Genomic DNA, 21,772 nt, shown 5'->3' on the forward strand with positions numbered 1-21,772 from the left:
ACATCCTGTGTTTTTTTAGTTTTGGTATACTTTGTGTCAGTGAACAGGCACTTGCTTCAGGCAGAAATATAAGAATCTTACAGTAGTAGCTGGTTGACTTTTTATCATAACTTATTTCTTACTCATCCTTTCTCCAAAGGCCTCACTCTGCTCTCTATTAGTATATGCCTTGACATAATGCCTTTCACACTTCCAGCCATAAAAGCAGTAGATCCTGTTTGGTATTCAGCATTAAGTCTCCAGGTGGTTGCACAAGAAGACATATGAACACATATGAACACATACGAACAGACATTCCATATTAATAACATCCATGAACAATCTGAATGCCCAAATAAAATGTTGGCTCTGACTGGTGTTGCTACAATGTGAGATTCTACAGGTTGCTGTCTGCACAGACACTCAGTAAGTCTGCAGTAGCTCCATCCTGCAAGGCTTGCAGGGGTAAGACCCAGGTGTCCCAGATGGATAAAGCATTTGGGTTTATAATATGCCATAAGATTCACTACATGGGATTATCATATGCAGAAAGATTCTGCAAAAAAGTAGTTATCATAGTGAGGTGAAATAATTGAATACTTACCCTCTGATTTGTACTTGAGCCACAGCACTGATGTTGATATGGAGGTTCACTAAGTTGCTGGTGGGATTTATCTTGTTAGAACTGGAAAAAATATATACAAATGTTAAAAAAGGTTATTTATCAGAACTCTAGATTATCATAGCACTCAATACAAAAGGCCCCTTGGACACATGACAGAACAGGACTCCTATTGCCACTCTTCAGTCTTGTAGGACACTGGTATTTAAGTTTGATATTATTTGAGCTCATCACATGCTTAATAATATAATCAACTCAAGCATCCTTTAAAGAATCTTATGATGATGAATAAGATGATACAAATTTATTTGGCTCAGAATACCATGTAAATTCCCTTGTACAACTCAGCTATCTGTATAGATAGAAGTATCTTAATAGAATACAAGTTTGTTTTCATGCATTGGAGGAAGGCAGTGTCAATGAATAAGACAGGCTTTGTTATAATAAAATTTGTTTTTATGACTCTCCAAGCCTGTGACTTTTGCATGACAGTCTTTGGGGAAGAAGAATCAAAATCAACTGTTCCTTTAATTTTCTTATTTTCTTCTTTCCTGTATCCAGAGTGTTTACACTCCTAAAACCGCTTAGCAGTGAAAACAAATCTCTGTATGTTTAAAATGTAGTGCTCTAACTCATCTTATTGTCTTTTCTTACTGCAAATCCTTAGTAATAAAGGTAGTTTCTCTTGCCTCAAAAGGCCATTCCTATGATTATAGCCCATTCATACAAAGAAAGATTTGCAGGTTCCAATTCACGAAGATAGTGAAGTAATTACAGACTTAGAATTTATTTAATTATGGGATTAATGACAGTAAATTTGCATGTTTTTTTCAAGCAAGCATGGACTTCCTTGCTTCATGAACGCTAAGTTTCTATTGCTGTTATGGTTTGCTGTTATCACATCTGGGTAGCATCAGTCAAATGGAAACATTCAGAGGAGGTCAGCATTCCCAGTGACTGACTCCTGAGGAGTAAAGAGCAACACTGCTTTGATCCAGGCTTTCTGGTTACAGATTGCTAACATTAAGAGCAGCTTTAATTTGTTTGTAAACTAATGCAGATTCCCATCAAACATTTTTTGAACTTTCATGTAATCCTCTACAACCATTGTTTTGAGAATAAAAGTACAAGTATAAAAATTATTATACCACTACTTTGTTAGAATAAGCTGCTTTCCAATTTGCATATTCGTCCTACTTCCCATAGAGTTAAAATAGAGATTTTGATCATATATATCTGGTATTCAAACCTTGTTTGTGCTTTATGGCATTTTTTAGAGAACAAAATAGTTTAAATAAAAGTGCCAGGACATTTCTCTCTCAAAGGGGTACATAACTGCACAGCAACATCCACATCAGAAAGGAATCAGATTTCAAGACACTCCTCAGCCTCGTTTGTTTCCTACAAGTAACGAACTTCAGTCTTGCAAACCAAAATATTATTTTCCACTTGATGTTTTCAAGTAAATGAAAGCTCTCTCTTTTGAATAAATTAAAGTAGGACTCAAATTCACATGTATTCTTCCCTTTCCTTCCATTTAGGCAATTTCCTCTTTTTGCCTCATGGAGTTCCCTTTTTCTTTTAGGATTGTTTTACTGAGGACACAGAAATGCACAAACTCTCCTGCTGCTTGTGAAAGAATGTACAAAGCAGTGAGTTTTACCTGTCGGGTACATTCCCTATGCAAGAAGTTCTACTCTTTTACTCCTTCCTTTTTTTTGTTTTTTAAATAGCTGTGTGCTTTTCAGCATTTTCATACCAGTCTGTAGCCCAACACATTTCCTTCCTTTACATTTTAGTCAGTCACTGTCATGGAGGAAGCATGAGATGTTACTGTCTTCTGAAGTTAAGACGTATTCCTCAGTAAATTCGTGTCGCTTTTTTAAAACAGCGACGTACCTTCAACTCTTATTACCTAGAAAGATTTAACTATCCAGAAAGCTCTGGAGCTCCCCAATTTCACAGCATGAAAAGGGTAGTGATATGAGCCTTGGATACCCATTTAAAATGATTGCTTGCATTAAGAAATGAACAGTGGAATGGACAGGGGACCTGCAAGTTAAATGCTGTATCTCTCTCCAGAGGAGTGAGCCCATGTCCAGATTTGCATGATCCCCAGCCAGATCCCAGGGAGAGGGCTGAGGCCTGACCAAGCACCTAATGGACTTCTGTGGCATTGCTGTGCCCTTCCTGAGTTTCTGCATGTCCTTTGCTTCAAGGGTTACATTATGGAGACATGACTTAAACATTTTAAATGTCTCAGTTATTTACCATAATCAACATGATCAAGGCCCTCATTAAAGGCCAGACATTAGCAATTAAGTCTCTGCGTGTGGGGCAGAGAGGGCCCCATACGAACTCCAGTGTGTATTTGATGAGGACAGATGGAGCAGAAGCCCTGCCACCTACCTCAAAAGTCTCAGGTTTGTTTTTGAGGTTATCCTAACCTAGCCTACTCCGTGCTTTTTTGCGCCTGTGGAAGAAGTACTGCTCAGCATAAAACACAAGATTCTACAGTATTAATATGTGAGGCCCACAAATAGGGAGGAATCTAATGAAAAAATTACAAAGGTTCACCTGCAACAAACTGAAACAGTTCTCTCCATGCCAGTAAATCTGTTGAGCAGATTTTAACTGCTTTTTTTTTAAACCATTTTCTAAATTTTTGTGAAGAAGAGGCGTGTCTGGTTTAATTCAGAGAATGATATGTTTATGCATATTCACCTTTGTTACAAATTGACCACTGTTTATTAATTCTGAAGTAGAAAATATGGCAAATCGGCAAATCAAATTTGGCAAATCTGTAGAAAATCCTTGGATTATTGACCAAAATCAGTTAACCTGAATTTTAAAGAAATAAGACTGATTTTGCTAAAAGCTAACAAGGCTCCAACTCCAAAAATCCTCCTGAAGTAAGCTACCATTGGAAAGCCCATGAAATAATTACTGACACTCAAGAGGGACCTTATTATATAATAAACTTCATATGTCAATAGGAATTCATCATTTAAACAACCATGCTCTTGATAAAATACCTAACCTTTTTATTTGCAGCTCAAAATTGATGCTGAAATCTGCATTTTCAAAATGCTGAACAGAAAATCGAATGCCTGTGGAGAACTGAGAAAGAAACAAAACAACAGGTTACTAGAAACAGTTGATCTCTCCAGATCAATAAAGCAGTACCATTCAACATTGCATTTCACAGACTTATACTAGATACTGTTGCTTTTTAAAGTTAGTATGAAATAACATCATCTAGTTGTTCTCAGGAAAAAATACCATCCTGCCTGTGTATGTCACCAGATGGAAAACTTGGCTGGACAGAGGAAAGATCAGAGGAATAGAGAAGCACACTCCCAAGAACACAGCAGTGGGCCCTGCTTCATCCAGACAGTCTCTGCTTTGCTTTGCCAAGCCAAAAGAAAGTAACAGCTGTCTGGCAGCTCTGATCTCTGTCTCCATCCATGCACACCTTTGTCCAGGTCTGCAGGGCTTCCTAGTAACTGCATTGTCTCTGCACCTATGAGCTCTGCACTGCATGCTTTAGGTGTTGTGGGGCTGACTGAGCACCTGAGGCTAAATTAGCAGCAGTTTTAATTTACTTTCAGTTTGATTCTTTTTTTCCATTGCAGTTCTGTTAAGAGGAATACAGCTTCAAAGTTATATTTGAAGTTCAGTTTGCCACCACTTGGAGTGAGTGACCAGAGGAGAGAGTAAAACACACAGCTCCCAAAACTGAAGGAGGTGTTTCCACTGGTGCTCCCTTGCATTTATGCAGATAATTCCTCCCTGTGACAATTTCCATTTGCTTCTCAAGAAGAGCAAGGATAAACAGATCAAGTTAATTCAGAAGAGAGAAGGGCTAACTAGAGAAAGAATATACAATAGCATATGGTACGGTCTCTGTAAGCCTCTTGTTGGACATGTTTACAGTCCCAGTGTCTAAGTGGCAGGTGAGTAATGGGAGATGCCATCTTCCCTCAGTGTTAAATCAATTAAATTCTACTGAAATATTTAAATTATTGTTTTTAATTGTTTCAACTGCACATTTTAAATGTGGCAATTTTTGAAATGTGAATTTTGCAATTCCTGCAACTTCTCACTCCCCATCTACCTTCCATCTGGCCTGATGGTAGAATTTTTTGCAGGATAACATGCACATTGTTCTTTCATTTTTTAAAAGAGGATCGTTACACATAGACATATTCTCCACGTGGAGAAACAATCTTCCTGAGAAATTAATCAAAAGGCACTAGGAAATGAGGACATCATCCCCTCATTCCTGCCAATATCTGACTAGATTAGTGGGGGGGGTTGGGGCAGAAAAAAGAAGTTGTCTGCTTGGCATGATTTCCTTAGAATATTTAAGGAAACCTTGTCAACAACAGGGCAGGACACAACAATGTAGGGTTTTATGTTTGGGGCTTACATTCAACATCTCTGAAGATGAGGAATTTTCCTCTGTGGATGTAATTTTGTATGTTTAAACAATTCCTTTTTCCCATCATTTTTTTTTCCTTCAGTTCTCCTCCTTTCTTCACTTGCAGTGGTGCAACACAATCCATCACCAGAACAAGACTTACCTAACATGTTTCAACTACTTTCACCTGGCCCATGCTGAAGCAATATTTTCATCATAAATGGAGTGGCGAGTTCAAATCTTTGAATTCTGATTATCCTAATGTCATAGATACAGTTGATCTCTCCTTTTGGAAGCAAAATCTTTCAGATGAAAGATTATCAAATCGAAGTGCTTATCAATTTACTCAGAAGTCGAATAGCTGACTTGGAATAGAGATGTAAGCTCTTTTTAATTTTTAGCTCACTTTTTGGAGATGATATTAGCAACTGTATTGATATTCCATTCACCTTTAAAAATATAATTACTTTCTTTAGTTTTTTAGACTAATATTTCCAAATATTCAATTAACCATTTCTCTTACTGTTTTTACTAACCAGCCTAAATAAATTTGTTTCCACTTATAGCAGAAAAAAGATTTGATGAACCAAAGATAAAATATTCATCAGACAGAGCAGACATGAAGTGCAGTTTTGATGATCTATTACATCCCTGAGGCTTAATCCCCTATTTAATAGTGAAACACACTCCTACTGTACATCTCTAATAAGTTGCAGATGTTGTCTTTGTATAGTCATATGACTTTGTTAATGTCAAGTAACCCTTGACATTGCTACTAATAATGGGGCAAAGATGCTCACATGCCCTTGCTGAAAACCCACTGAGGCCAAAGGAGTTTAACTTGCTTGAACCTATAACTTAGCAATCACTCAACATCCTTATTTTAGTGGGACATAAATTTTATCAAAATAGTTTAATTTTACTTAAAATTTTCCAAGTGAAGTTAGTTTCATTAAAATTGCATTATTTTCATGTTTGGAACATCATGTATCTTTGAAATACACGACATTTCTACTATTACTGGTAAGTTTTAATCTATTACATTTGACAGGATTTAGGAGTATGCTGGGAGACAGAGGTGTAGCTTTTTTTGAAGTGTCTTACAGTGTGTAAGAAAGATAAAACCTGGTACTCTTGAAGAATCAGTTTGGCACATACCAAGAAATAGGCAAGATCTTCCAAGTCTCCAGTCTTCTAACTTTATTTCTATTAATTTCTATGAACTTCCAAATTTTACTACCAGGATTTTTAATAAAACCTACATCTCACTTGCTAACGCCACTGAACAGGCATTAGTGAGCTTGTCACTCTGATCGATTTCAGTGCCATAAATAAGTACCTTGAGCAATCTCTGCCAGTGAGATGCTGTCAGACATTTAGTTTGCATTCTGGGCCATGTGTGGCATTGAGGTTTCCTTACCACGTCTTTTTATCTTCTTTTTTACAATTTCATCTCTTTTTTCTTTTTAACTTCAAAGATATTACTGAAAAGGTGAAGTATTTTTTTGTGGCCAGTAAACAATTTTAAGGTCTATGTAGATGACCATAATGTATTTTGAAGATGTGAAGTGTCAGACAACCCTGTAGTCTGCTGTAGTAATAGCCCATGGATTATATTACAAAATCCTGACATAACCCTCATACTCAGAAGTTGATCTTCATGAGCTCAAGAATTCTAGGATTTCAGGGTGCTGGCAAGTCATTTAGGTGACTCAATAGTTAAAGAGTTTTAGGAATGTTCAATTTTGACCTAACCCTTCCTTCCCACTCACAACTTCCACAAAGAGTCCCTTTCTGACTGAGTATTTTGAGAATAACTGATCTCCTGCCAGAGCAGAATTGTTTTGCAAACTTGGAAACGGATCAGAGCAACGTTTTGAGGTTTATGCAATTTGTACAAAGGGCTGGTATTCTGCTTTTGGAAGTACATTTGCCATCATAAATATGTTTGGACTGAAAAAAACAAGTCCTTTCACCTTTACTCAGCTTCCAGGAGAGCTGGCTTCAAAGATAAACTTAGGATTTAAGACTTCACTCACTCTAATCAAACGATTTTGCCATCTGGCTTTGTAATGCTCTATCTTTGTATCCCTCAATTTTAAAGGGCTGGATTATTTTGTTATAAAGTAGAAAACCCTTGAATATGTTATGAACCCTGCTGTTTTATTCTGCTACTTCTAAGTCTCTCTTTATGAAGTAGTTTGCTTAGGAGTATCTGGTAATGGCACTTACAGCAGTCCTAGAGTTGATTCTGAAGAAAAGAAGGATTAGTTATGCTGTGAAAATTCGTAAGGAGACAGCTGGGATGTAGTACTGTTTTAGTGGCCACCAAATGGCATTCCTGAAGTCTTCACACTGCTAGCATTTTGGGTGAAGGACGATGTGCAAACAGCGCTTTGGATTCAAAGGGAGGCGTATGAGGGTCTGTAGTCTAACACCTCTACACTCAGACCTTTCCATTATGCTTATGACAATATGCAAACTACAAAGATTTTCTTCTTGGTACACAAGTTAGTGTCTTTTTTGTTTGGTCTTCCTTTTCTCTTCCAAACACAAGGGGTTTTATGCTCTCCTGCCCCCCTCCACTGCATCCTGATCACCCACAAGATTCTTGTCCACTTCTGTCTGTATCTTGAGAATTTGCTTCTGCCTTGAGACTAACTAGGAAACTACTAAGCACGTAAGTAAAACTGCTGCCTTCTCAATTATTTGCCTTGACTTGGAATTTGTCTCATGCTTTGGCCCATCATTGCGTCCCATCATCCCATTATGAAAATTCCATTCCTCAGAAATGTTTTCAATTACTTTTACTTTTTAGTATTTTTGTTAAGTAGAATAAAGCAAAACCTACAAAAGCTTTTTGCCTTTTTGTCTATGTCCTTCCCAGAAAATCTTCATAGTGATGTCTTTAGACTTCTAGTTCACAGTAGTTCAATGGAGAAGGACCCTCACCAGGAAGATTCCTCTTCCCAAGAGGTCCATCACCTAGAGCTCAGTTTTCAATGGTTTCCACCTCCTTGTAGTCCCAAAGAGTCTCTGGGACTGCTTGTGACCATGCAAGCAGATGACTGTATCAGACACCTGCCCTCACTCACTTTCAAAAGTTCTATGGCTGATCTGAGGCTATCCCTAGGATCCAAAGAAAATTATTCTAGTCCCAATCTCCTATGATATGACCCATTTGGTTCTTCTATTGAGGGTCAGACATGAACTGCTTCAAGATCCCAAGAGGCCAGGAAAACACCCCTCTACAGAGAGGCTGAAGAGTGAAATATTGATCTTCCATAGGAAGGACAAACCTTAACTTAGTAGGGACTTTGAAAATACTAAAGAAATTTGCTTTGATTTCTTTGCAAAACCATAGGTCCAATATGAAATTCAACAGTTGTAGTTTTCAATTAAAAGCTGTTATTTATTCCTGATATATGTTCATGCTGTTGACTGTTTCATTTTTATTTGGACAGTTTTTTATCTAGGTATCATTGTTTGGCTTATTTTGTTTTAGTGAAATATTTATAGCACTTACGAATTTACGAGAAACACTAAATTCCTCTGCAAGAGCATCCATGGCTGAACATTCCTGGATTTAACACTTCTGGATTTCCTGGATTGTTTTATCGTGAAATAGGGACAAAGGATGACAATTGTGGAATTTTTTATCTTCAAACCTATTTTTAATTCTTATCTAGTGTTCATTGTCAGTTACTATTCAGTTCAGCTTTTGGCGAAAAACAAGGCTACCATCATTCCATCTAATGTGTAGTATGATTTATGAGAGGCTCTCTTAGGAAAATCTTTAGAATTACAATAATAACTTGAAGCAAAACCTTATTCCAAACACATTTTCCTGGATATAAATTGCAATATAAATTGATAAGACAACCCTTATACACTGAAGATGAGAATCAGGCTGAAGAAGTTGTCACTTACTATACATATATCTATATATATTTTAAATAGAGGGAATACTAAAAGGGAGAAATAAACAGATCACATTATGGATTGGAATTTTCACTATACTAGTCCAACTTCTGTGATAAATTGAATAACTCTCACTTTCTTTAAGTGATATAAAACTAGCATAATTAATCTTTTAGATAAATAAATTATTAACTTTTCAGAAGCACAGTTCTGCCTTTTATACACCAACAAATTATTTTCCAGGTAAATAATTTGGTTTATGTGCTGCTTATTGGGACACATTCTGGTAATTGAATAAATTTCCATTTGTTCCCCTTTAAAATTCAGTTAGATAAAAATCAGTAAATGCATCTGATTTTCCCTTACATTTGCGCCAGCCACCATGGGGTTCCCAAGATCACAAACCACCATTCTAGTTTCATTTTCCATCTTGTAATCACAGCTCAATACACGCAGTGCCTGCAACAAAAGGACGCCAATATAGAGGTCAGAAATCACAGTGAAATTTATCCAGTTGGGAAAGTGATGCCTTTTTGACCGTGACCTTACTTCTGATTTCGGACACCTGCTCAGTGCACTATCAAAACATTTACTTGGTTATTGTCAGACAACGGGGGAAAACTGATGCCAGAGAAAAACAAACAGGATAGTTTCCCAGTACCTTAAGAATCATGATGAGATCACTCTATGTCTAGTTTTACCATACTGCTTTGTTGTTGTGAATCATTTCTATAGCCATTATGACTCAACAGAGAAAAAAAGAGTAGGCACAACTAAGTGAGAAAAATAGGTCTCACACTAATCACAGCAGTTGTCACCAAAAGTCTCTAGAATGAATTTCTGCCATTGGCAAAACCTGGATCAATTCTAGATCTGTATTTTCCAATCTGTGGTAAAATACTTAAAACATTTAATACTTCTGTAAAAACATAAACCTTTATGTGTGTTTATAAATCAGCAACAAAGGAGATAGGCTTTCACATTACCAGATATAAAGGTTTTTGTTGATAATAGCAATCTTTATCACTAGTAATATAATCTGTAAACAATCTGTAGAAGAGGAGGAGCAGCTATTAAAGAGTGCAAGCTAGGAGATACAGAATAAGGCAAAGCAATAAAATGTGGGAGGTTTGCAATAAAATGTGTGTGTGTGGGGGGGTTCTGTTTTCCTCTCTGACATCTTCACTAAATGGAAGTATTTCCATATATGTGCAGAAGTAAGCCAGCTTTGTAAAAGCAGGATGCAGCAAGTTGCATTCCCTTTCTGTTCACTTGTGATTCTCACAGATGAAGCAGTGTGAACAAATTCATGCCCTTTATATAAAAAGATCTGGGAAATCTCCAGAACAATTTGCCCTATCTGTAAAAGCCAGCATGGACATGCTGTCCTCATCCTTTCCTGAGATTAAAAGAAAAGACAGGACACAGCCTAAACAGAGCCCATGTGAAGCATGCCCTCAGCACACACCTCATTGTACATTGACATTTTTACAGTTTGCTAGGAGGAAACAAAGTTTGTTACACAGCATGTCCAGTGCACTAATAGTCTTCCCAAGCCTCTCTAGGGTTGGGAGGGAAGGATTTTTACACTCTTTCCAGCTGGTTAATTAGAGGCGGGAAGCAACATATGGGAGAAAAGAGGGTGTTAACACAGTTGAAATCAAACTTGTCTGGAAAATTGTCCATTTGATCTTGATATGTGGGTTTATAGTTTTGCTTTAGTTGGGGGAGGGGGGTTGAAACTGAGGTCTAAAAGTTTGAAATAAATACTCATTTATATTAGATATTTGGCAGTTTCTTTAAAAATGATGTATCATAGACCAGCACACAATAAATCAGCCCTTATCACACATTTTTTTGTCCCTCAAAGGCTGAGAAAACAGAGGAGTTTTTCAAGTAGTTCTTTTGCAATCTGGGGGCTATGTTTCTAGAATGAAAATGATTAATGGTACAGAATTTATATGACCAGCATCACAAAAGCTAATTTGTGCAGTATAAAGATGTGACAAAGGGTCAACTGTGGTAGAATTCCTTCAATAATGAGATTTACTGCCTTCGTTTTTGCACTGATCACCTTTTGAGATGGTTAAGTACAAAATACGAAATTAAAACCAGGCAGGAAGCAAGCAAGAGCTGAGACTTGTACACCTACTACTGTCAGTGCGTTCACATGTAACTCAGCCAGATGGAAGGGCTTGCCACAAAGCCCTTCTACCTGACACTGGTAGCAATTTGTATTTCTGTAGTAACACACGGTCTTTTTGGCAGTCTTGATCAGAAGTAAAACCCCAACAATTAACACGTGTGCTCCCAGGGTGCATTTTAACTAGGAAGTGATTGGATGCTTCAAGTAACCCAGGCAGTCCACAAACTAGAAAATCTTTTTTGTGGTCATAGTGTTGAATTACTAATTGATGCCAGATTAGTTAAACACAACAGGCTGGCGAGTAAAACACTTCCTCTTTTCTTTACCATCACCTTCCAATTTTGTTTTCTGGGGAAAAGGGGATGGATTAAGTACCATCTTCTAGTTGATGTATATGTATGTATTTAGTTGATGTATGAAGAACTAGTCTTTGCCTTCATCAGGCTCAAATCACATCTCATCTAGCCAGCCACAACATTCTTAGTCTAAGAATTTTCACTTAAGACAAGAATGTTTCAGGACTTTTTCTTGTTTTAAGAGTGCTATGCTTTAGTTCAGAAAGGCATGGGGGAAAAGGCTCAGAGTTTATCCATTGTAATACGTATCTGGATGTGATCTGTACCACTCTGCAGTTTCCAGCCTGAGCAGAGGCAGTTCTGCCAAAATACATAATGTTTTTGGTGTGTAACAAATATCTGTTAGTGCTTTGTATTTGCCTGATTTACTTACACTAATTATTCCATAAGAATTTGGGTCCCAGCTTTTGCTACTAAGGCAGTATTGAGCTGTTTCAATACAGGCAACTCTGTCACGGAGCAAAGGATTAGTGCACAGTATTCAGGCAGTGGCTGGGGGTTCAAACACACGGTCATGCTAGTGACTCTTGTAGTGCCAGAATGTACCATATAGTGGTATATACTATCTCTGGATCTACTGCTGGAAATATGAGGTAATATAATGTGGTTATAATTTCTTCACAGCAGCTAATTCCAATAAATTCACACCTACTGCATATGAACAGTTACTGCAAGCCAATGGGTTTCCAGTAACTAGTGATGCTGTGGTGTGTCTCATTTATCTGGTCTCTGGACCTTCTAAGTGTTTCCGAAATACAGCTGATGAAGAACACACTTGATTTCATTTTAAGTAATTCTATTTCAATCATCAGCTTTTGACTGAAGGAAGTGTCAGCATCTGCAGGAATCAATGAAGCTCCAAAATCATGTCCTTGACCTCAAACTTTAAATCACACACATTCACTTGCTTCTCCACTTGCATAAGATCACATTTCTGCAAAATGTTGTTCATTTTTCATGCAGTTGCACAGTCTGTGTGCAATATTCTACAGAATCAGGTCTGAGGTAAGAAGATAATGCCAGCTGAGGCAGATCAAACACTGTATTGCACAAAGCCGAAGGGAGGAGGAAGAAGGCAAGTGAATTTTCAGTTAAGTTTTTGACTTCAGCAACTTCCAAGTGTAAATCAGATGATATAGAATAACACAATACATTGTGAAAATGAAATAAAGAAAAAAACACCAGGGGTGGAAAGGAGGCACTTAAGGTGTTTCTCTACTAAGCACTTAATGTGTGTTTCTCTGTTAGATAGACTAAATCCAGAGTAGCTCCACAATAAAATAGACAAATATCCTCTGTGAGTACAGTTACTTTGAAATTATGACAGTGTAATTTAGTTATTTGATTCTACAGATTTTTCAGTTCCATCAGAAATGTGCCAAGTGATTTATTCAGCTGATTACATTTCATTTATTCTGGTCTCAGTCTACCTGTTTTGTTGGCTCTGAGGTGAATCTTATCTCTGCCTTAATACCAGGAATTCTGCAGTCTGGAGAAAAACAGCTACACAGAGGACTGTAAACACAGATACAACCAAGAATAAATGCAATCCTAGAGGCAGAGCTTTAACAACATGATTGCAACAGGTTCTAACATAAATCTACCTGTCTGCTGAAATTGTTCAGTATTAAATTAAGTGTATTTCAGGAGCAGTCACAGATGCCCCATTGGCAGGATACAACACAAACACAAAAATAAGTAGTGAAATCCTGACTCCACTGCAACTGACATGAAAACTGTACTTTTCATCTATAGTCCATGCCTCCAAAAATGCCTGCAGACTGAGAGACCTTTTTTCCCCTTATACCTCAGTGTTTACTGCATCCGGTGTGATAATTTCTTCTGTTACCTTGTCAGTTCAAACTGCTGTATTTTTTCAAAGCCCTGCAAGTTGAATGAGTTGAGTCCCTCTCACTTATACTCATTTATAATATGACCCCTAAGAATTTGGTCATCCTGGTAACAGAACTATTTACATTTAGAAAATTTTAGAAGAAATTTACAATATAAATTTCTTTTCCAAATGCACTTAGAAGTTAATTTTTTAGTTTACTTAATGGACCCATAATATTGCAAAAAACATAGTTTTCAGAAATATACATTTACCATTTAAAAACAATAGAAAGAATAAACTTGCTTTCAGTGCCATTTGTAATCCTTGTGAAAATGGTCCCTGAAATGCAGAAAGACACTAACAACGATGTAGAAAGTAGGACTAATGCTTTGATCCTTCACAGAAAGAACATGATGACATCTTTTTGAGTGGAGTAAGAATGAAAAGCAAGAGAATATGAAATAAATTATGTATGGGAGTGAACTAGGTAAATGTGGACAAAAGGAAGGCAGTTTTTTATAAATCTACAAGGATTCAGAACTGGATTTTTCAGAAAGTTATTTTGTCTTCCACAGAATCTGAAAAGAATGAAGAAGTTGTATTATGTTTCCTGGGGTTTTAAAATTTTGTCTTCAAAAGAAAAAGTATTCTAACTTTAAAACTCCTTCCCAACCCATTCTAGCTTCTCTTTATTCTTCCAAAGCACCAGGATCTCCCATGTATTCTTTCCTTCCTTTCTCCATGAGTCTATTTTGTTGGCACTAAAAAATTCAATTTTTCCTAAAATCATAAAAAGCTCTGAATTATTTCTCTCTGCTCCGAATCATAGAATGGGTTTGGATAGGAAGGGACCTTAAAGATCATCGAGTTACAAACCCCCTGTTGTGAACAGAAACACCTTCCACTAGACCAGGTTGCTCCATCCAACCAGGCCATTTCCAGGGATGGGACATCCACAGCTTCCCTGGACAGCCTGTTCACCACCCTCACAGCCAAGAAATTTTCTTAATATCTAATCTAAAGCTACTCTCTCTCAGTTTGAATTCGTTCTCCTTTGTCCTGTCACAACATGTTCATGTAAGAAGTCCCTCTCTGTCTTTCTTTTAGGCTCCCTTCAGGTACTGGAAGGCCTGATGCAGCCAAGGACACGTTTGGCTTTCTGGGCTGTGAGTGCACACTGATGACTCATGTCCAGCCTCTCATCCACCCCCACCCCCAGATCCTTCAAATAATAGGTATGTCCTAATACATTCTGTGGATTTTAGAATAAGTGCCTCCTTTGACACCTTGGTAACATCTAAAAGAACAGCAAAAGATTTCTAAGGAGGAGTGAAGAAAAAAGGTAACCATTTGTAGCACATTAAAGAGAACTTTAGTTTTGTAGATTACAGTCCAAAAAACCAGAGACTTTGCTAAGAGAAGAAAAGGAGTAATAGGCAGTAGGAAGAGGCTGGTGTCTTTAAGATACGCTTCTGAGATGTGAGGTTGCAGAGAATTTCTATCATCTTTGATGATAGCATTACTTCTTGTAATTCTTCTTGTAGTTTTTTTCAAACTAGGTTAGAAGCCCATTAATAAAGTCACTGACAGAAGGAGAATAAGGAAATACCTTGTAAGTACCTTTCAACTTCCTTAAAAACATTTGCCTTTAGAAAGGAAATTAACTTGCTTTCTCCCACTCTCACCCTTGAGGCCCTCTTGAACATTCCAGGCACTAAGAGAAAAAAGCAAGCTCATGTTGCAACAGCTTGGGAGATTTATGTGCAGATGAGGCGATTTGGACTTGCTGTCCAACAGAGAATACATGAACACTCTGCTTGTTTGCAGGATAGTGTTTCATCTTTGCCCTTAAAAAACAAACAGACCCAAAAAGGAAAAACACTGCATGTTCAGTACAGCTCAGCACGACTTCAGTCAACATTAGTCCTTCTGTGAATACTGGCACATTTTACATTACAATTGCATTTTTGGCCCATTCATAACATAAAAGAATTGATGACAAGGGGAAACAACTTTGTCAAGTTTATACTGCAGTTAATGTCCAGCTATTCAGGATATTGGAGACTGGGACACCCTTAATAATGGTAAAACACTGGTGTGTTGTGCGAGGAGACAGCAGTGTCCAAGTGTCAGGGGGTCAGCAGGGCTCATTAACTCTGACTGGGAGCTGGTACCATGGGATCCCAGGCTGGAAGTACTCAGGGAATTTGGCAGTATTACTTTCTGCTACTGGTAGTGTTTACTGGTTCAAAATCTGAATTATGTGAATACCTCTGTTCCTAGGAGAAATGTAACAGTATTTGTGTGGCATTATAACTAAGTTAACAGGAAGGAGCTGAACTGGTCTGAACAGAATGGTCCTGTCCTTCCCATCATTTGGAGGCATGGTTAACCTTTACCCTGGACTGTGCAAGCAAGGATAGCTGAGAGTTGATGGAATCCCTCTTCCTGAAAGGAACCTCTTTATGTGCTGCTTTCAGCTGGTACAGTCTATGCAGGCTGTCCTTGCTCTCAGTTGTCTGCTTCATTATCGCTAACATTTTGATTTTCCTTTACCTTGTTGTTGCGTTCAACCCCAGTGTAATCTGCTTCAGGTGGAATCTTTATATGCAGCTCAGCTTCATAGGCTCCTTCCCCATCATTCCTTGGATTTATTATGAGCATGACACAGTTTTCTTCTCCAATTATTAGCTGATCTGTATCCCTGTATAGAACACACTACTTGTCAGGAGTTAAAACATGCACAATTAGGATTTACAGATGAATAAAGCAAAAGGACATTTTGTCCTCAGAGCATCTGTTCTGGAAAATACTCTGTGAACACAAAATAAAGCATTTTCTATAAAAAATGACCCCATGAAAAAGTATACCAACGTCTGGCTAGAAAAAAAGTCAAGAGAAAAAAACCATGGCGAAAGTGGACTACCACAAAACTTGAAAGTCACTGGTATAAAATTTCAAAGCCTGACTACTTTCTAAACGGCAAGAAGTATTTAGTGGAGGAATCACTTGCCATGGGGGTCTCATCAGCATTGTTTTCTGGAGGACACAAAGGTGGTAGTTTTCTCCTCATGTCCATTGTAATACCAAGAATGACAGAAATTCTCCTGAGACCTGCAATGGCACTGTGCCCTTTTCTTTCACAGCTATGGGCTGATTCTGATGATGTGCGGGCAGTCAGGTAACTCAGATGTTCCCCACTTGTCCTGCTTGGCATATTTCTCCCTTCATAGGAGAAACTGTTGCCATGTATTGAAAATTCTATTCTGACATTTATTTACTTCACTGTATATTGAGTACAGGAGAATTGCGTCCAAGTTCAAAGTCACTGGCACACTGAAATAAAAAACTTGAAATCTCCTGTGAACAACAATTTGTATCACCTCTTGATTTTCAGAGAACTAGAACCGCTAACAAACACCTGCAAACTATATTTTCTGTGATAACCATTAAACATCATGAATGTGGTTTGGAACTGTGTATTTCTCCATTTCTTGGTTTTATAGATGAAATGGATGCACAAATTAAAATCTGTAAATCAGGTAAGAAAGATTAGTTATAGTAAACAACAGAACTGTGTTCTACATACTTCATTCTGTTGCAACAGTTAGCACTGTCTGGGCTTTCTTATATACAGCATAATTTATTTTATTTAACTTACGGCATTGCAGAAAGATGCAAGTCAGGAATACATAAGTTGTCCTCCCCACAGTCAACCAGAATGTAAGCCTGTATTATTGCAAAGTAAAAAATTATAATACAGTTAGTACATGCCTCTAAGTCCAAATCACTTCCTTAAATATTGCTAACGTGTCTTAAATACCACTAGCACTGCCTTAGTGAATTAAATATTTTTCTCCTTTCTGTAAGTTCCTTTTCACATGGTAGTTGGAGATCATTTAGATGGTAAAATATGTCTTTAGCAGAACAATATAATCTTCAGGCCCTTTCCCACACTAACTTGGCTTACGTATTCTAGAATGCAATCAAAACTATGAGCACAAGAAAGTTTTGGAAATACTTGAAAGGCCTGTTGGTTCTATATTTATATTCAATCCACATTTTGAATTAATTAAATCCCAGTTGTGTAATTTCTGGCCGTGATACTCTTTTTTAAGGAAGATGACACACATAACAATTGTAAATGCTTCAATGTTTATATACAGAAAACGTGGCATGCAAAATTCATACCTGCTCTGCTAATGAGCTTTTCTGGTAATAGTTCAGTATTGGCTTCACAGTCAAACTATCTTCAAAACTGGACTCATCCAAACTATAATTGAAGTTTATATTGATGGGAGATAATTTATCTCTAAATTCTGTTTCATCCTGTGAGAGACAATCACATAATAAAAACCAATGGTTTACTATGATTATTTCAGTTAGTACAGTATGACAACAGATTCAGACTTCTGAAGGTGAAGATGTGGTCTTTATTGAAGGTAAAGGCATGATTCTTCGACAGCTGCTGGCCAAATTCTGGCTGCACGTGGTGCCATTAGGAAAGCAAAGTGACTCACCAGTAACTGGAATGCCCAGAACACATTGCCTCCACAGCCCAACATCTGGAAGAAGCTGGCTGAGCTGAGTAGACTCAGAAATTTTTCAAAGCATTAGCCTAAAATGAAGCTGTTTAAGAGAGACACACAGAACCAACTCCTATCAGCTACTGCCTGTCTTCCTTTTGAAATGGAGGTAGGGCATGTGTGGATTTGTGGAGGTAATATTGCTGTACCATGTATTTGTACCATATTTGTACCATAACCAAGAATTTATTTGAATTAGCAACGGTAAAACTCAACCACCTTTATTGTCTAGATATGTCCTTACATAGTGCTTGAAACTTCTCCATTTCACCTCCCACTGCATTTCTTGGACCAGACTTGGAATCTACTTCAATTGCATGAGGTAACTCCACCTGCAAGTGAGCAAGTGTTGACCCTTTCTCCTTTACAACTTCAATTCCACAGTTTTAATTTTTCTAAAAACATTTAAAAATATCTTTAAAATATTTTTTAAATATATGTATTTTAGGCCAATATTTCTGTAAGACTCTTTTAAAATATCTTTTGAACCTGAACTGGCATGATATTCAACATCATTAGTTTATTACCGCACCGTGAATACTAAAAAAGTAAAGGGATACCAAAAAAGGAAAGCAATCTTGCATTTTTGTATCAGAAGATGCAGTATTTGATCAGAATTTCCAGAAGAGTGTGAAATGAGTGCATTTTTACACACAGAAACCCTACACTCTTCAAAAGAAATCTTTCTTTAATACTTATATTAACAAAAGATGAGCCAAAGATTTACATAACAAATTTTTTCAAGGTAGCAATATGCTCTGGACATATTGAACATACAGATGAGGTCTATCTTACATCCCATTTTTGTAATTTTGGAAATTATTCTTCCTTTTCCAGTGGCTCCTTTTTTATTATTATCTTTAAATCCCTGGCACTACTCAAGCAATGATGACAATCCAAAATATTTTAAACAACTTACTCTGAGATAAACAAGGAAGTCCTGGCAATGGAGTTGTTTCTGTCTTTCTATCACAATGGAGAAGTAATGATATGGTTGATGGTAATCAAAGAAGAGGGTCCTCTTAACAGCTCCTTTCTGTTTCAATGAGTCTAACTGCAATTCACCTTTCAGCACTAAAGGATACAAATAAATAAATAAACTAGTTATTGATTTAACAGAAACAAAATAGCAAAGAATTCATTATGCATTATAACTAATTAACCTAACCAAGTCTTTCAAGAAAAACTAATAAATGCTTTAAGTGCCTGTCTGTTTAAAAGCCCACAAGTTTTTGATCCAAAGTATGCAGGACATGTAATTTAAGCTTTCTGATTTCATTGACAGATCATATGTGTACAGGACTTCTGTCTCTTTAATTTTTTTTTTTTCCAAAACAGAACATTCTCCAACAAGGTACATTCTTGGTTTTGCTTAGAAAATTACTAAATCTGAAACAAAAATCATTTAACTGAGTAATAAAAGGCTTGTGAGATATATACACACACACACACACACATATACACATGCACTTTTTTTAAACTGCATTTTCTTGCCTTAGGAGGATCTCACTCCTATTGTCTTTCCAAGTGTAGGAAAAAAATACATCTGAAATGGAGCAGGCCAGAGTGAATTATAGAAATAGAAAACATTTCTTACCTATCTCATCTGAAATACTTTGACCTTCAAAATCTGCGCAGACTCTTACAGTAAAGCTACAAATAAAAAAGAGAAGGCATTCATTATTAGCTGAAAATGGACTGACCTGGGAATCAGCAGTTCCCGAGTCATATCTTTTAAGTTTTATTTTCGTTTTCTTAAAAAGATGTTAATTGAGATCTGTATCTGGCTAACTATGATACTCCCTAATTAAGTCAGGAAGTCTCCTAGGCTGCACTAATAATTACAGAGGACAGTCTCTGAATACTTCCTGGCAAAGGTATGGAGAATATTCTCTGTTCCCAGTAGTTCTTGAGAGAGACCATGGAAATGACCCTTCTAACACTATTGCCAAAAATGGGTTCTTTATACTGAGGTTCAGCAAACCACCTTTGTAACAGGCTGTCTGCAGAAATCCTTTCTGGTTCATCATGGTCAAATCAGAAGAATCTTAAGAGCATCTAGTCAATGCTGAAGCTGTTTTCTAGCAAATTAAAACACTCAGGATACCAATGTGTTCCACTGGAATTACTGTAAGATTTCCATTATTTCAAGAGGCTATAATTAATTTGAAACATAAAACCTAAATTGTTTGTAGGTCAGCACTAAAATCAGCTTGAGTTAAATAAAAAATTTTGCTTTATTCATTGCTCTTGATCTCCTCACTACTGTTATCCTGTAGTTATATATATCCTGTACTGTTATCCTGTATACTAATGTCTCAAAACCACTAACATAACCATTAAACCAACCTATAATCACATTCCAATTGCATGTTTGTTTCCTCTGACAGATGTAATGAAACTGCCACATTTGGCATACATGTTACTCTCATGACCTTAATGAAAGATTATTTTCTTGGGAAAAAAAGGCCATAATTTCTTGAGGAAAAAGAATGGCATTATGCCATTAATCTCTGTTTAACTGTAGCCTTTCTCCAGTCCATGCAGAAATTGAAAGTTTATTCATATTCCTACTTCTTTACAATTATGAGTTAATACATGAAGAACCAATTATTTCCAAATACACAAGGACAAAACAAAAAAAAATGAGGAAATCTTGTGTAATTGTATAAATTCAATTTAGACATCAGACTTCACAGGCCAGTCTCACATGTCAAAGAATGTATTTTCTCAAATGTAAACTCAAGAGCTGCCATTGTATTAAACTCAGTTATCTTGCTTTGGAGAAATCACATAAATTTTGCCCTATCATGTTTGAAAAACGGTTGAGTTCAAAAATGCAGCTTGGAATGCTTTACTTGTTAAACAGAAAAATTTCAGTCTATGCTTTATTTACTGCAATGAACAGAATAATTCATCATACATATTTGATGACTGAAGTCATGTTCTTCTATATTACTGTGAGAGTCAAGATTTACTCCCTCCACTCCAGGCAGAGCATGTCAAAAAGGGAATGGCAGAGCAAAAAAGCAAAAATTTAGAGTGGCTAATCTCCCATGCTCTGGCCACACAAGAAGCAAGACTACAGTTTTAGCAGAATCCTGCTACATATTTGAGATTTTATTATTTGGTTCAGAAATAGTTCTAAAGACATCAAAGATTTCAATTGCAAACCTAGATGAATTTAGATATGCTCATCACTTCAACAAGAAGATGTTGGGGAGATGCTGAGGGATGTTTTAGCATCAAGAAAAAGAAAAGCAGAGGGAAAGACAGACCACAAAAGAGGACAAGAGTCTAAAGAATTCATAGAGATTTGAGATCTGACTCCTAGGTACAGTAAGAAATAAAACAGCTGAGCTTTTGAGCTTGCTTGTAGGAGCAATCAATCAAATAACACAATTAACAATCAGAGGAAGAAAACTTCAGCAAATAAGAAACAAATGGGAAATAGTACATCATCCTAAAGCATATGAACTTTTTATATGCTATCAATCTTGCCTCTCTGAAGAGATCCCCACATCACATTTATTCTGCTGTGTCTGTCATCACTATGAGATTATGCTTTGAATAGTATTTGACTGTAGTTACAAAATAGAGGGAAAGCCTTAAAACTGAACACACTAGCTTTTCCTGACAACCTTGGGTCAACACAGCAGTTTGTTTAAAATAATTTTATGTTCTTCAGGTAGACAGAAATATTTTTACAAGAACAAGAAGCTAGAAAATATTCCTTTCTTCATAACTACTCTTGGCACAGATGGGAGCAGTCTCTTCAAAAGTCAAGCCTAATAAAATTACCTAATATCACCCGAAGTGCTCAATCCTTAGAAAATCAGTTAGTTACTCATGTACAGTACTTTCTAGACAGGACTTCGTACCAGAAAGCATTTACTTTGGTCTGG

The 21,772-nt window shown here is 36.9% G+C and overlaps 1 protein-coding gene across 1 annotated transcript in view; it reads right to left on the reverse strand.

Moving 5' to 3' along the window:
• Positions 1-21,772, reverse strand: part of ITGA8 (integrin subunit alpha 8) — a 120,569-nt gene that overhangs the window by 43,377 nt on the left and 55,420 nt on the right. The window contains exons 16-23 of the mRNA XM_032113233.1: positions 19,465-19,520; positions 18,787-18,941; positions 17,473-17,610; positions 16,943-17,010; positions 15,838-15,985; positions 9,312-9,404; positions 3,642-3,721; positions 584-664 (exon numbers count right to left, since the gene is read on the reverse strand). Of these exons, the coding sequence (XP_031969124.1) occupies positions 584-664; positions 3,642-3,721; positions 9,312-9,404; positions 15,838-15,985; positions 16,943-17,010; positions 17,473-17,610; positions 18,787-18,941; positions 19,465-19,520 (819 nt within the window). The remainder of the gene's footprint in view (positions 1-583; positions 665-3,641; positions 3,722-9,311; positions 9,405-15,837; positions 15,986-16,942; positions 17,011-17,472; positions 17,611-18,786; positions 18,942-19,464; positions 19,521-21,772) is intronic.

The sequence above is a fragment of the Corvus moneduloides genome, chromosome 1 (assembly GCF_009650955.1).
Source record: "Corvus moneduloides isolate bCorMon1 chromosome 1, bCorMon1.pri, whole genome shotgun sequence".
Lineage (NCBI taxonomy): Eukaryota > Metazoa > Chordata > Aves > Passeriformes > Corvidae > Corvus > Corvus moneduloides.